Source organism: Pelobates fuscus, chromosome 12 (assembly GCF_036172605.1).
Source record: "Pelobates fuscus isolate aPelFus1 chromosome 12, aPelFus1.pri, whole genome shotgun sequence".
Lineage (NCBI taxonomy): Eukaryota > Metazoa > Chordata > Amphibia > Anura > Pelobatidae > Pelobates > Pelobates fuscus.
The window spans coordinates 124,286,736-124,299,723 of NC_086328.1; the positions used below are offsets into that span (position 1 = coordinate 124,286,736).

Here is a 12,988-nt window from a genome sequence, read left to right on the forward strand (position 1 = left end):
GAGGCCGTGCTTTGTAGCAGCCAAGTGATGTGTGCCAAGCTAGGATTCCTGACAATGCAGACAATGCGTAATCTGTAAACCAGGAAGGAAATTTAATCCATTTAGGGGAGAAAAGGGAAAAATTGTGCAATCACTGTGTTTTAAGACTAAGCATTATTTTCTGTCCTGAGTTATTTGTACAGTGCCCTATTCTGTCCTCAACACCGAGGCGTTCGTAGCTTGTTATATTAGAGTGCGCACCACAAAAGTATGACATTTCTAAAAACTGCATAAAAAAACAGCCTTTCATTATTAAACCAAGTGACAAAGCCAGTCTTGGCCATTTTCATCCATGCACATTGTATAAGAAAGATGGAAAATGGTTGACGTTTCCCGTCTTCATGGTGGGATCTGTCCTGACATTTGTTTGTCTTCTCCTCAGACGGACAACCTACAAAGCTCAAAGCTCCGCGTGATTCTCCCAAATCCTATTCTCAGCAGGAGCTGGAGGCGCGTCTTCAGGTAGCTGAGGAGGACAATAGGAAGCTGCGACTCCAATTAGCCGATTTACGGAGCGAGGACTTGGAAGATGGAAAAGGATTGGCAAGAGACAACAGCAGCCATTGTGAGCAGAGGAGTTTGGCACAGAAGTGTGAGGTGAGGTATAGATTGTTCTCCACCTGCCCGTATGTTTATATTTTTGTCAAGGGAATTGAATAAATCCTGGAAATCGTAATAGCTTTATGTTTTGCTAAAATATTTAAACTTTGTAACCGCGTAAAGGCTAATCGGTGCCTATAAGAGTTTCAAACTTTTAGCTCCATTTAACAAGGACTATGAAAAAAACGAAAATGCTGTCTGTCTGGGGGGTTTGTACGGTGCCACCGAGGGGGACTACCTACCATTTAGGTTTTTGTGCAGCCCTCACTGATTGGATCAGATGTAGTGCAGCTCAATCTTACTTTCCCGTACAGATATTTTTGATGCATCATTAAACCTCCTTGTTATGACATCCTACAGCATAAAGAGTGGCCTTGGGTGCTGAGGGATTCTTCTGCTTTTGTCAAGCTGCTTCAAGACCGTTTGATGAAAACCAGTGGCATTTCACCCAGATCCTCTAAGCTGCCGTGTTAACACGTGCAATAACCTGTAGTGTCTGCTCTTTTTTTTTTTTTTTTTTTGTCTGCTGTTGGCACAAGTCCAATAAATGTAGTTTTTGTCCAATGCCTTTTTATATTTATCCAGTAGAATAGCATTAACTTACTATGTCTGTCTCTCTCTCTCTCAGCTGATCCACGTCGCAATAGTCTGTGCTGGCCATAACAGCAGCAGAGATGTGATAACTTTGGTGAAATCCATACTCTTTCACAGGTAAAGATTCAATAAGAAAAGTTTAACAAGAGTGAATGATTGTGAGCGCTTCAATGCTTGCAGGGACCCATGGGGAGATCTAAGTCGGCATGAAAGATCTATAGATTTGCTCCTCAGATCTCGGCTGCAGTTTGTACACATGGACACCATGTTTCTGTTTTTTTCTTTCTTTCTACCGATCTCTAGGATGTTAATGCCATTAACTAGGCCTGGGGTGCTCCATGTTATGTGAAAATATGTCTGAACGGCTCAAGCCTGCAGACACATTCATTGGTTCCATGTATACATTAATGCTGGACAGTTTTGTATGCTTAGAAAATGAACTTGATCATATGGTTTCTCGGATTTCTGTCTGATTAGTTATGTTTACTTATATTTCCCCCCTAGAGTTCAACAGAACACCAAGTTCTCTTACAAAGCCTACTCCTCCCCCCCCCTTTTTTTTCTTTTCTTTTTTTCCAGTTTTTTTAATGGTTGCATGAGATACCAAATTAATAATTTTATTGGATTTTTTGGGGTACTTTGTACGGAATTTTCTGATCCCCGTGTCTTTACAGGAGAAACCCAATACATCTTCATCTGATCACGGACTCTGTGGCTCTCAACATTCTGGGAAACCTGTTCAGAACGTGGAAGGTTCCATCGCTGCAGATTAGCTTCTATAACGCCAGTGAACTTAAAGTAAATATTCTGTGAATGATCAGATTTCACACAGGAAAAGGGTGATGATATAAATCCTCAAGGGCTTGCTTTCCAGAAAACCGGCAGTTTTCAGGGGGGTCTTTACATATTTTTGGAGTGCAAGTAATTGTCTGTTTTTTTTTTTAGTTTGTTTTAACCCATGCGGCTGCACAAGAGTCATTTGAGTTTTAGCTTGGGTCTACTATATAATCGACCATATCTTAAATATATATAGGTATAAAAAAAAACATTGCTGGAGAATTTGTAAAAAATGGCTACTTTTGCCTAAAAGTTGCAGTTTCTTTGAATATATTCCTGGTTTTATTAAATAATCCTGTATGTGACACCCTTTTAATTGAAATATGTATATACATATAAATGGATGTTCAATCTCGTTGTCTCACAGTTCTCCCCTCTGCACTTTTTTTTTTTTTTTTTTAAATAGCCGGAGGTTTCATGGATCCCCAACAAACACTATTCAGGGATTTTTGGGTTAATGAAGTTGACCTTGACTAAAGCGTTGCCATCCGACCTCTCAAAGGTCATCGTGCTGGACACTGACATCACCTTTGCTACTGACATTGCAGAGTTATGGGCCATCTTCAGAAAATTCACTGGTACGGTCATCCCATTGGAACTCTTCATTTTACTCCTTTCGGAGCTCCCATTATTCATTGTACTTTTGGTTCCATGATTTTCCTATTGATCCGTGGCATATTAAACAAACTCCTTAATTTTAGGAAAGTCCCCTTTGATATCCATTTCTGCCCCATGTCTCAGGCTCTTATCATTTTAGGTCAGCAAGTTTTGGGTCTGGTGGAAAATCAGAGTGACTGGTACTTGGGCAACCTCTGGAAGAACCACAAGCCATGGCCAGCTCTTGGTCGCGGATTCAATACCGGTATAAAACCCATACTTTGTCTAAAGAATCAGTTACCGCAGTGGGGGATATTTATCATTGTGTTGTGTGAAAACATATTGTGCAAAGCTGTAAAAAGTGAAATGGTCACCATCAATGGACTCTGCTGGAACATCCAAAGGCTTATTCCCCAAACTGAGGATTCAAATTCAAAGTGAATTTCAAATGTAAGGCCAGAGAAGCATAGCTGACTTTTTTGAGCTCTGATATTTTAACCCAAAACTTAAAATTCACTTTGAAGCCTCACTCTAGTAAATAAGCATGTTAATGATTGCTCCACTTGTAGAACGTAGCGCAACTTTTTCACATTCCAAACATTTGAAGAATTTGCTCAATGGTCTTCACAGTGCAATATTAAGCTGCTAGTATTCATTAATCACAGACTTACTGAATGCAATTAACTAATACTGTCTGATTATCTGCTCCCCAGGGGTCATCCTCTTGCTTTTAGACAAGCTGCGTATGATTGGCTGGGAGGAGTTGTGGCGTGTAACTGCTGAGCGAGAACTAATGAACATGTTGAGCACTTCTCTGGCTGATCAGGTGATAATGGAATGTGGTATGTTCTACGACTCCTGCCAGGTTTTCGGTTCTATCTAACGCTCTCTAATCTTTCTATTTTTTAGGACATCTTTAATGCGGTTATTAAGAGTTCCCCTACCCTTGTGTACCAGCTGCCTTGTTACTGGAATGTACAGCTGTCTGATCACACGCGTTCTGAGCAGTGTTACAGCGAATTGGCCGATCTCAAGGTGAGATTTCATAACCTGTTCATTTAATGTGGTCCTGTCACACGTTATACTGTGCGTTTTTCGGCAAGCTGTGCACACGGTTGATGTAAACCACTTTAAATCTGAAAATGGCTACTCTATACCACTAGTATGTCATCTCTTGTTCTAAACCGACATCACAATTTTCGTCTTACTCTCCACGTGCTGTTCATTTATGGACCCTTCATGGACTCTTCCAAGACGAGTCCCATCATACCTCCAGTGTAGATATCTATTGCAGTTACCCAACGAACCCTTAGTCTAGAAGATAGAAATTCTGTTGTTGGAATTGTGTCATTACATTATATTGTTTTTAGGTAAAACTAGCCTCTTTGTGTATTCTTTTTTTAATGCATAGATAAAGGATATGACTGCTTTTCAATGCATCTCCTCTTTTACTTTGGTTTCTCGGACGTTTCTTTTGAAGTCCTTTTTGGTGGGAACCACCACTTATGTGACCCAAGGCCATGTACAGTTTGCATTTGAAACTGCGACATGTGCAACACCAGGATTTGTGTACACATTGTACCTTTAGATAAACTGTGTTTTTGACCAAATCGGATTCAAAGATGGTTGCTCAAACATGGCAAAGGAAACCCGGAGATGCACTGACAGAGGTATTCACAAATGTGTTCACCCTACAATTGTCAATGGGATGGGTATTGTTTAGTCTATGGAGAGCAACAGGGTTAAGATATTTGACAAGGTTCTGAAGGAGAGTTAAGACGAATACACATTCACTCCCTACTTACAAGACGCTGAATTACTATTCTTTTATTTCCCACACTAAAAAATGAAGATGGTGTTCCTTAAAGAACACATTAAAGCAGGCACCCCAAACTCCAGCCCTCCAAATGCTGCTGAACTATTCCTTCTAAGATTATCTTATCTATTTCATTCAAAGAATTCTGGGAGTTGTAGGCTATCCATATTGGAGTGGAGGGCTAGAGTTTGAGATCCAAACAGTGGCTAAAGGTTTATTGCCACGGTTTACCCTTACTTCAGCTACAAAGGAATTGCTACAATATAGCTGCATACCTATTGGATGTTTTCCACTAGCTTATACAGATCTGTTAGGAGTGCATCATTATTAATGAAAAATATTGGATTTAATCAGGTTTCTGGAGCATTGGGTCTCTCACCACCTTTCTACTAGCTACCTCCCAATAAATGCAATGATCCTAAAACCAGAAATGACGTCATGGCCCTTCGCATTATTTTGTCTGCCAGTGACTTGCCTCTGTATAAACCACCAATGATTGTGAAACACGCTGGAATATATTGTCATAATATAAATGCTATTAAAGGCTTATCTCATCCGATGATTTTTATTAACTCTATTGGCTTGTCAAGGGCACCTATGGCACAAGGATGGCGGGGGCATCATCAGGCTGTGCTTTACCTGAAGTTCCCTGTTAATTTGCTGTGACTTGTTCTTGACCTATATCCGTTATCAGGAGGATGATTAGTATTGACTATTTTATTACACAGGTAATTCACTGGAATTCTCCCCACAAGCTCCGGGTCAAAAATAAACACGTAGAACTGTTTCGGACCCTTTATCTCACCTTCTTAGAGTATGACGGTAGCCTCCTGCGAAGGGAGCTAATTGGCTGTCCGACTGACGGAGAACAAGAAGACAATCAGGAGGTAGGTGTCTTTTTATAATCAAATCTACATGCTTATTGAAACTTGCATCTTTCTCTCTAGCAATGGAAATGCGATTACAACACGGTTAGCGACTGTTTGTAAACGTTTACAAGGACAATGTAGGCACCCAGACCACTTCAGCTCATTGAAGTGATCTGGGTGCTGTGATCCTTTTGCACTTCCAGAGAAACTACTATCTTTACATTGCAGCTCTAAGTCTGCCCCCAGTGGCTGACAGCCACTGGGGGGCGCTTCCGGAATCCTAACGGCCTTTTGGTCCGTTATCTGACACTGGACGTCCTCGCGCTCTGCATGAAGACCTCCAGCGTCAGATTTTCCCCATAGGAAAATGTTGACTAATGCTTTCCTATGGGGAGGTCTAATGCGTGCACCGCCATTGCCTCGCATGCACATTAGGTCTCCCCCGCCAGCTGACGGCAGGGGAGGAGACTGACCAAGCGCCGAGGGACATCAGCGCTAGATTCAGGCAAGTGGCTGAAAGGATTTTAACCCCTTCAGCCCCATGGGAGGGGTGGACCTATTAACCCTATAGTGCCAGGAAAACTGCTTTGTTTTCCTGGCGCTATAGGATCCATTTAGGAATACAATACCTTTTATTGGATTGCCATTCATTTTCCCTAGAGAACCTTATATGTTTCTGTCCTGCACTCTGTACGGTTTACTCTTCGCCTTCTTATCTCTTTACTTTACGTCTTGGGACAAGGGTTACCTGATCCCCATGCGGTCTGGATGTATAACGCTTCAGAAAGCTGACTGATGGCACATGTTCTTCTGGAATCCTTCCTTTAGTGAATGGATTCCTTTCCTATACCATATTCTTCATATTGTGGCATGAAGAAGTGATATCAATGAAAGCATCATCGATCCGACATTTCTACTTTCAATTGTCTGTTCCAGAATGAAAAACTGTGAATGTTGGGCTAAAAATGTTAAACTAGTACATTTTAAATGACTCTCACATGCCAAAGATACTGGTGTTATCTTGCTATGCTCCAAACTTCATCCATACATAGCACTGGCTACAATTCCTTACCATTAATATTACTTCTTAGTCTGGCCGCTGGCACTGCAATGCTACAAATATGGGCACTGTGCGTGATTGCCGTGCCTATTTTAAGCCAGCCTTTTAAGGTGAAGCAGGAGGGCTTTTGTAAGAAATTTTCATCCATACATTTGCTGGTGATTTTATTGGCGTAATGTACAGATTCATTGAAATACCTACTTAAAGATGACCTTGCTGCTCCCTTGTCTATAACGTACCCTAGAGCTCACTTGTATAGAGGATTGCAATCATTCAGGTTCTGCAGTCAGTTAGAACTCTCAAAATAACAATTTGCATTCTGGTTCTAAAGGCTTTAAATTGCTTGTCTTATGTTGTTGTACTGTGCTTACATGTCTGGTGTGTCTGTTGCAGGCAGAGCTGGCGTTACTAGATGAGGAGGACCCATGCTATGACTTCCGCCGGGAACGCTTAGCATCACACCGCGTTCACCTCTCTTTCCTCCCTCATTATACAGCGTCTACTGACCCGAATGATGTTACCTTGGTGGCACAGCTGTCCATGGACAGGTCAGTATGAGCATAGAACATGTTAAGAGGAGATGGGGTAGGAAAAACAGCAGATTACTTTAAAGGAGACTCTGGAGTAGTGTTTACCCCATCCTGTTTTAAAAAGAATTTGGGAAAATATATAAATAAGAAAAATTTGGACAGGAGTATTTTTTTTTCCTCCAATTTCTTTGCTTATAATGAAGTTTTTTTTTGCCAAGAACTCATGGATGATATTTGGTCATCCTTTTGTATATGTGATATGTAGTTCAAACCAGTAGATTAATAAAATAAATTTTTAGGAATGAAAGTACACTCAGCACAAAAACATTAGCTTAATGAAGCAGTTTTGGTGTACAGATCACGCCCCTGCAGCCTCACTGCTGAATTCTCTGCCATTTAGGAGCTAAAGCACTTTGTTTCTGTTTATACAGCCCAAACTACATCTCCCCTGGCCATAACCTACTTTTAAAGTAAACAAACTGTGCTGTTAGATCTGATTGAAAATGAAACCAATTTTTAATGTAGGCTGTGTGAATCACAGCCAGGGGAGGTGTGGCCTGGTCTGCCGAAACAGAAACAAAAGTGATTTAAGTGCTAAATGGAGAGAATTGAGCATGATCTATACTCAAAAACAGCGTCATTAAGTTGTTTTGGTACTTAGAGCATCCTTGTAAAATACTTGTCAAACCAATATAATTTGCAGCCTACAACTGATGTACAGGCTACTGCACGGAGAACCGATATGTTATTTAGGACAGGAGATGCTCTCTGCAGTTTTAATGAACTAAATGAAAGGAGACAAGTGACTTCTTGAAGGAATAATCCAGGCACAGAGATAAAGTAATTACGGTGCTTGGTGTTACGCTAAAAAACCCGTCCCCCCAAAAGAAACCCCAACCATAATATCAGATGTTGAGTAGTTATGAGACCATAAGCTAAAGAAATTTTAGTGTGTTCTGTTATTTATTTATAACGAAAGAAATCTCAATGTATCCATCCTGGTAAAATATTTTATAAATAAATAAACATGCCCTGTGTGGTATTTACTACTCTACCCATAGCCTAAATCTGTGGGTGGATTTTACGGATTAGAGAGTTATTGGTGCTATATGTTACCTATATAATGAGGCAAAACGTGAAGGTTTGGTGTGTTTTAGGGGTATAACTTTTTTTTTTTTCTTCAGATTGCAGATGTTGGAGTTAATTTGCCGGCACTGGGAAGGACCAATGAGTTTGGCCCTGTACCTTTCTGATGCAGAGGCACAACAGTTCTTGCGGTATGCTCAGTCCTCTGAGGTCCTTCAGTCTCGGACTAACATTGGATATCATGTAGTCTACAAAGAGGGGCAACTGTATCCCGTCAACCTTCTCAGGAATGTAGCCCTGCGCAACGCACAGACACCATATGTCTTTTTGTCTGACATCGATTTTCTGCCCATGTATGGACTGTATGAGAACATAAGGTAGTGTAGATAGTAACTGCTATGGTTTTTTTTTGTGCTTTAAGTGGCAGTCTAACAAACACAGAAGCTCAGTGTAATGTTAATATTGCCTACAGTGCCCTGGCTCCGTCCCCTGGCTTAATATCAAATCGATTAGGAACGGTTTGATAGGACCTGGGCTCTTCCTGGCTGCATTGATAATGTGGAATTCACCTTCTGGATTATCAATTTTGCCCAATGTGGATAGCACTGGCCTAACCAATTGTACAGCTGCGGAATTTGTTGGCACTTTATAAATGCCAGTAATAAATAACCAGCTACTCAATGATGTCCAGGTGTTCACAACAGACTGATAATGTTTAATTCCACATTATCTGCCATTATGGCGTGTGGGGTGGTACCTCCCCCCCACACGGAAAAGTTAAAAAAAAAAAAAAAGTAACTAAACAGTTTGACGTTAAACGCGGGGGACAGTACCATCGCACTCTAGGCAGCATAATAATGTTTTTACAACATTCTGCGTTACTTATGTCAGTATTGAGATGTTTAATCTCCAGTTGTATTTCCAATTCTCCTTCCTCCAGCTCATATCAGTTTCTTTTCTTCCAGGAAGTCTGTAGTCGAGCAGGACATGGTGAACTCACTGAAAGCCCTTATAATTCCTGCGTTTGAAACTCTACGTTATCGCCTGGCCTTTCCAAAATCCAAAGCAGAGCTGTTGTCCATGCTGGATATGGGGGCCCTCTACACATTCAGGTGAGATGTCAACCAGTGGAAATTTCATTATTCTTGTGCCTCCTTAAACACCGCTACATACCTAAAGGAACACTTATAGGTACCATAACCACTATGGCCTGCTGTAGTGGCTATGGGGCCGGGAGAGCCCTAGCACCCTCTTAAATTCATTTGACAACTTATTTGGACCCTGCCAGTCGCCTCGTCTCATGGAGCTGTAAGTTCTACTCCGCTAAGGTCTGACCTGCATGGAGTTTCCGTGAGTTCTACTGAGCTACGTTCTCACATGCATGGAGCTTCTGTGAGTTCTACTGAGCTACGTTCTGACATGCATGGAGCTTCTTCTGGCGTGCAGAGCTGATTCATTGACTGACAACCCCTGCAATGAGTGCAGCTACACATGGCAAGGCATAGCTCAGTCCAGGAGTTATTAAACTTCACAATAATTGGTCAAACCATTCTTAAATCATTTAATCACTTATCTTAAAAGGAAACTCCTATCAACAGTAAGCTATAGTGCTCAGTGTTTCTTTAAAAGGACTCCTCCTCTAGTGGCTATCTACTGGACAGCCACTAGAGGGACTTCCTGAATTGAAATGAATGTTTGGTTCATTATCGGACGCTGGACGACTTTACGCTCTGCATGAGGAACTCCAGCCTCAGATTTTTCCCCACAGGAAAGCATTGAATAATTGCCATGACTAGGCATTAGGTCTCCCCCTACCGGCGGTGGGGGAGGAGCGTGGGGGAAGCCTGACCCAGCAGTGAGGGTGGATTCAGGTAAGTCACTAAAGGGGTAAAGGGGTACTGTGGGCTTCTATAGCTTTGTTTCCTTGCACTATAGAATCCCTTTTAATCTACCTCTCGTGGTACTCTTCTGGTGCACGGACAGAGTAAAACTTTTACGTGACGGGAAGTTCATAGGAAAGTATTCAATACAGTGATTTCCCCTGCGGAAGCTTACGTATGCATATGACACTCGCTGAGCATGCACATGCAAGTATTCAGATTTGTATTCCTAATGCTATAATGTTACTTTGCTTTTACGAAAGTATAAAAGTACTTGAGTACTCACCACCTGGCCGTAGATATAAATAAAACTCCAACAATTATTGGTATTTTCTAATTGCCTTGAGTGTTATTTGAATTTTCCTGTTCAAAATGTATGTGTTGAAACAATATATTTTCTGGGCAGTATATTTGAGAACTGTCAGTTATGGTACTTTTCTGTCCTTTCCTAGATACCATGTGTGGGAGGTAGGCCATGCTCCAACCAACTTTGCCAAGTGGAGAACAGCAACTACCCCATACCACGTAGACTGGGCACCAAACTTTGAACCATATATAGTTGTCAGACGGGACTGTCCAGAATATGACCAGCGATTTCTAGGCTTTGGCTGGAACAAAGTATCTCATATTATGGAACTAGATGCAAAGGTACTGTAAGTCCAAGTTATCGCCTCTCAACAATATTTTGTTTAGGATTAGTGTTCTGATGTGATGTTCTTTTCCTAGGAGTATGAAATGGTGGTTTTGCCCAATGCCTTCATCATCCATATGCCCCACGCCCCCAGCTTTGATATTTCAAAGTTTCGATCAAGTGAAAACTACCGTCTGTGTGTCCAGACCTTGAAAGAAGAGTTTCACCAGGACCTGTCCAGACGTTATGGGTCTAGAGCGCTCAAATATCTTGCAGCACAACAAAACCAATGACCTGGAGTAAGAAGTGTGTCCTTGTAAACTAACACAGGTGGAGGATAAATGGGTTTCTGCCTTATTGTCAAATCGGATCCATGAAACCCTACCACTGTGGGTAGAAGATGCATAGAAAAACTGACAAGTTCTCAAATGAGTATTGTTGCAACGTGATAAAACCTGGACGAGATATTCTCCTTTTTAAATGAGTAAAAAGAACTCAATGGTGAGGCCAAATATTTCAGGCAGAGCTTCCAGTCTTCTGAGAAGACCATTTGACAATCAATGTAATTTTACAAACTTTGAAGGCTATTAACCTTCAGCCTGAACATTAGTCAGAAATCACTGTATTAATTTTTTTTTTTTTTTTAAATGACTTGTTTATCCTCGTTCTATATTTAAATTATTTAAATCCAATGTCAAGTCATATAGCACTGGAGCTAGGACAGGATTCCTGCTTGATTCTAAATATATTTTTTAAAAATGCATTTCTTACAATAAAATGCCACTCTTTTATAATCCGTCTCGTATCTTATTTCCAAAAATCTAAATTGGGGTACGCATCTAGGCAAAGTCATGCTATTTACTGAGGAAAGTTCATTGTAGTGAACGGAAACGTTGACTGTTTGGATTAAAAGCCTTTATATTTCTTATACAAGTCCTTGAGTGCTGGCTTTCTTTTGGAAGTTGTATTTTCGTGCAGCTGAGCACCAGGCCATTACAAGGAGGAAAGCTGGAGTGCAAAACCTCTAGAAATTTTATGTATGTGTGCGCATTTTTACTCTTAAGTGCACTTATATTAATATGTATATATTAATTAAAAAATACACTTCGTATGACGTTACATATTTTTTTTTTTTATTAACTTTATTATATATCTTTTTTTCATTTTAAAACTTTTTTTACCAGCAGGGGTACTGCCTGTCAGTTCAGGCAGTCTCCCTGCTGGCAGCACTATGAACGCCAATTGCGGCCATGTGACCGCTCTTTCAGAGCGATCACATGGCCCCTGGGGATCCTTGTGACCGCTCTTTCAGAGCGATCACATGGCCCCTGGGGATCCTTGTGACCGCTCTTTCAGAGCGATCACATGGCCCCTGGGGATCCTTGTGACCGCTCTTTCAGAGCGATCACATGGCCCCTGGGGATCCTTGTGACCGCTCTTTCAGAGCGATCACATGGCCCCTGGGGATCCTTGTGACCGCTCTTTCAGAGCGATCACATGGCCCCTGGGGATCCTTATTTGCTATGGGGGGGACGGACGGACGGACAACTGTCAGTGAAGAACACCTATCGCTGGCGGTGGAATGGCGGTGATAGAGTAAGTACATGTGAATGGAGGGAGGGAAGGGGTTAATTGCTTAATGTATTTTAATCTTTACTGAGTGCCTCGACCCCTCAAGGCACTCTGCACAGGCAGAGCATCGGAAGCCTGCCAGGGGAGCGATCACTCGGCGGCCTGGCCGTGAGGGGGGGGGGTATTGCAGGATGCCATTGAGGCATCGCTGCAATACCATCAAAACGTCTGAAAGCGAACATGATCGCTTCCAGTGCTCTAATTTGCCGCGGGCTGACTTTTTTTTGTCGGACATATCCGATACATCTGCGGTCGGGAAGGGGATAGTAATTGCACCACACGTAATCTCCAATATCTTTTTGAGTGATGTCTCCGATCCTGCCTCATCTATCTGTGAGCGAGCGTGTCTGAGTTTTTGTGTATGCAATAAATCAGCAAGCTTGGCCATGTTTTTTGGGAACTACTTCCTCCTGGTACTCTGCAGGTCAAGGCTAAATAGGATCCCGGAATGAGGTACCAGTGACAGGGTAGGGTGCAAAACCAAGGAGTTGGCCTAGACTCCCAAATATGTTACATAGCTGAAAAGAGACTTGCGTCCATCAAGTTCAGCCTTCCTCAAATTTGTTTTTGCGGTTGATCCAAAAGAAGGCAAAAAACCCAGTCTGAAGCACTTCCAATTTTGCAACAAACTAGGAAACAATACCTTCTTGACCCCAAAATAGCAGTCAGATGTCTCCTTGGACCATTCAGCTATTACCCCATTAATTAGAAATGATCCCTGTATGTTATGTTTTTGCAAGTATTTATCTAATTGCTGTTTTAACCCCTTAAGACCGGAGGGCGTACTATTACGTCCTATTATAGGCGGCTCTAAACG

General features: G+C 41.7%; 1 protein-coding gene across 1 annotated transcript in view; it reads left to right on the plus strand.

The window, feature by feature from the left end:
- The window catches only part of LARGE2 (LARGE xylosyl- and glucuronyltransferase 2), a 55,110-nt gene extending 43,777 nt beyond the window's left edge, over positions 1-11,333 (plus strand). Inside the window, exons 5-17 of the mRNA XM_063438147.1 lie at positions 422-636; positions 1,268-1,350; positions 1,908-2,031; positions 2,477-2,648; positions 2,828-2,932; positions 3,381-3,493; positions 3,577-3,702; positions 5,212-5,370; positions 6,806-6,960; positions 8,127-8,405; positions 8,994-9,140; positions 10,361-10,556; positions 10,635-11,333. Coding sequence (XP_063294217.1) covers positions 422-636; positions 1,268-1,350; positions 1,908-2,031; positions 2,477-2,648; positions 2,828-2,932; positions 3,381-3,493; positions 3,577-3,702; positions 5,212-5,370; positions 6,806-6,960; positions 8,127-8,405; positions 8,994-9,140; positions 10,361-10,556; positions 10,635-10,832 — 2,072 coding nt within the window. The 3' untranslated portion in view covers positions 10,833-11,333. The remainder of the gene's footprint in view (positions 1-421; positions 637-1,267; positions 1,351-1,907; positions 2,032-2,476; positions 2,649-2,827; positions 2,933-3,380; positions 3,494-3,576; positions 3,703-5,211; positions 5,371-6,805; positions 6,961-8,126; positions 8,406-8,993; positions 9,141-10,360; positions 10,557-10,634) is intronic.
- The last annotated feature ends 1,655 nt before the right edge of the window (positions 11,334-12,988 follow it).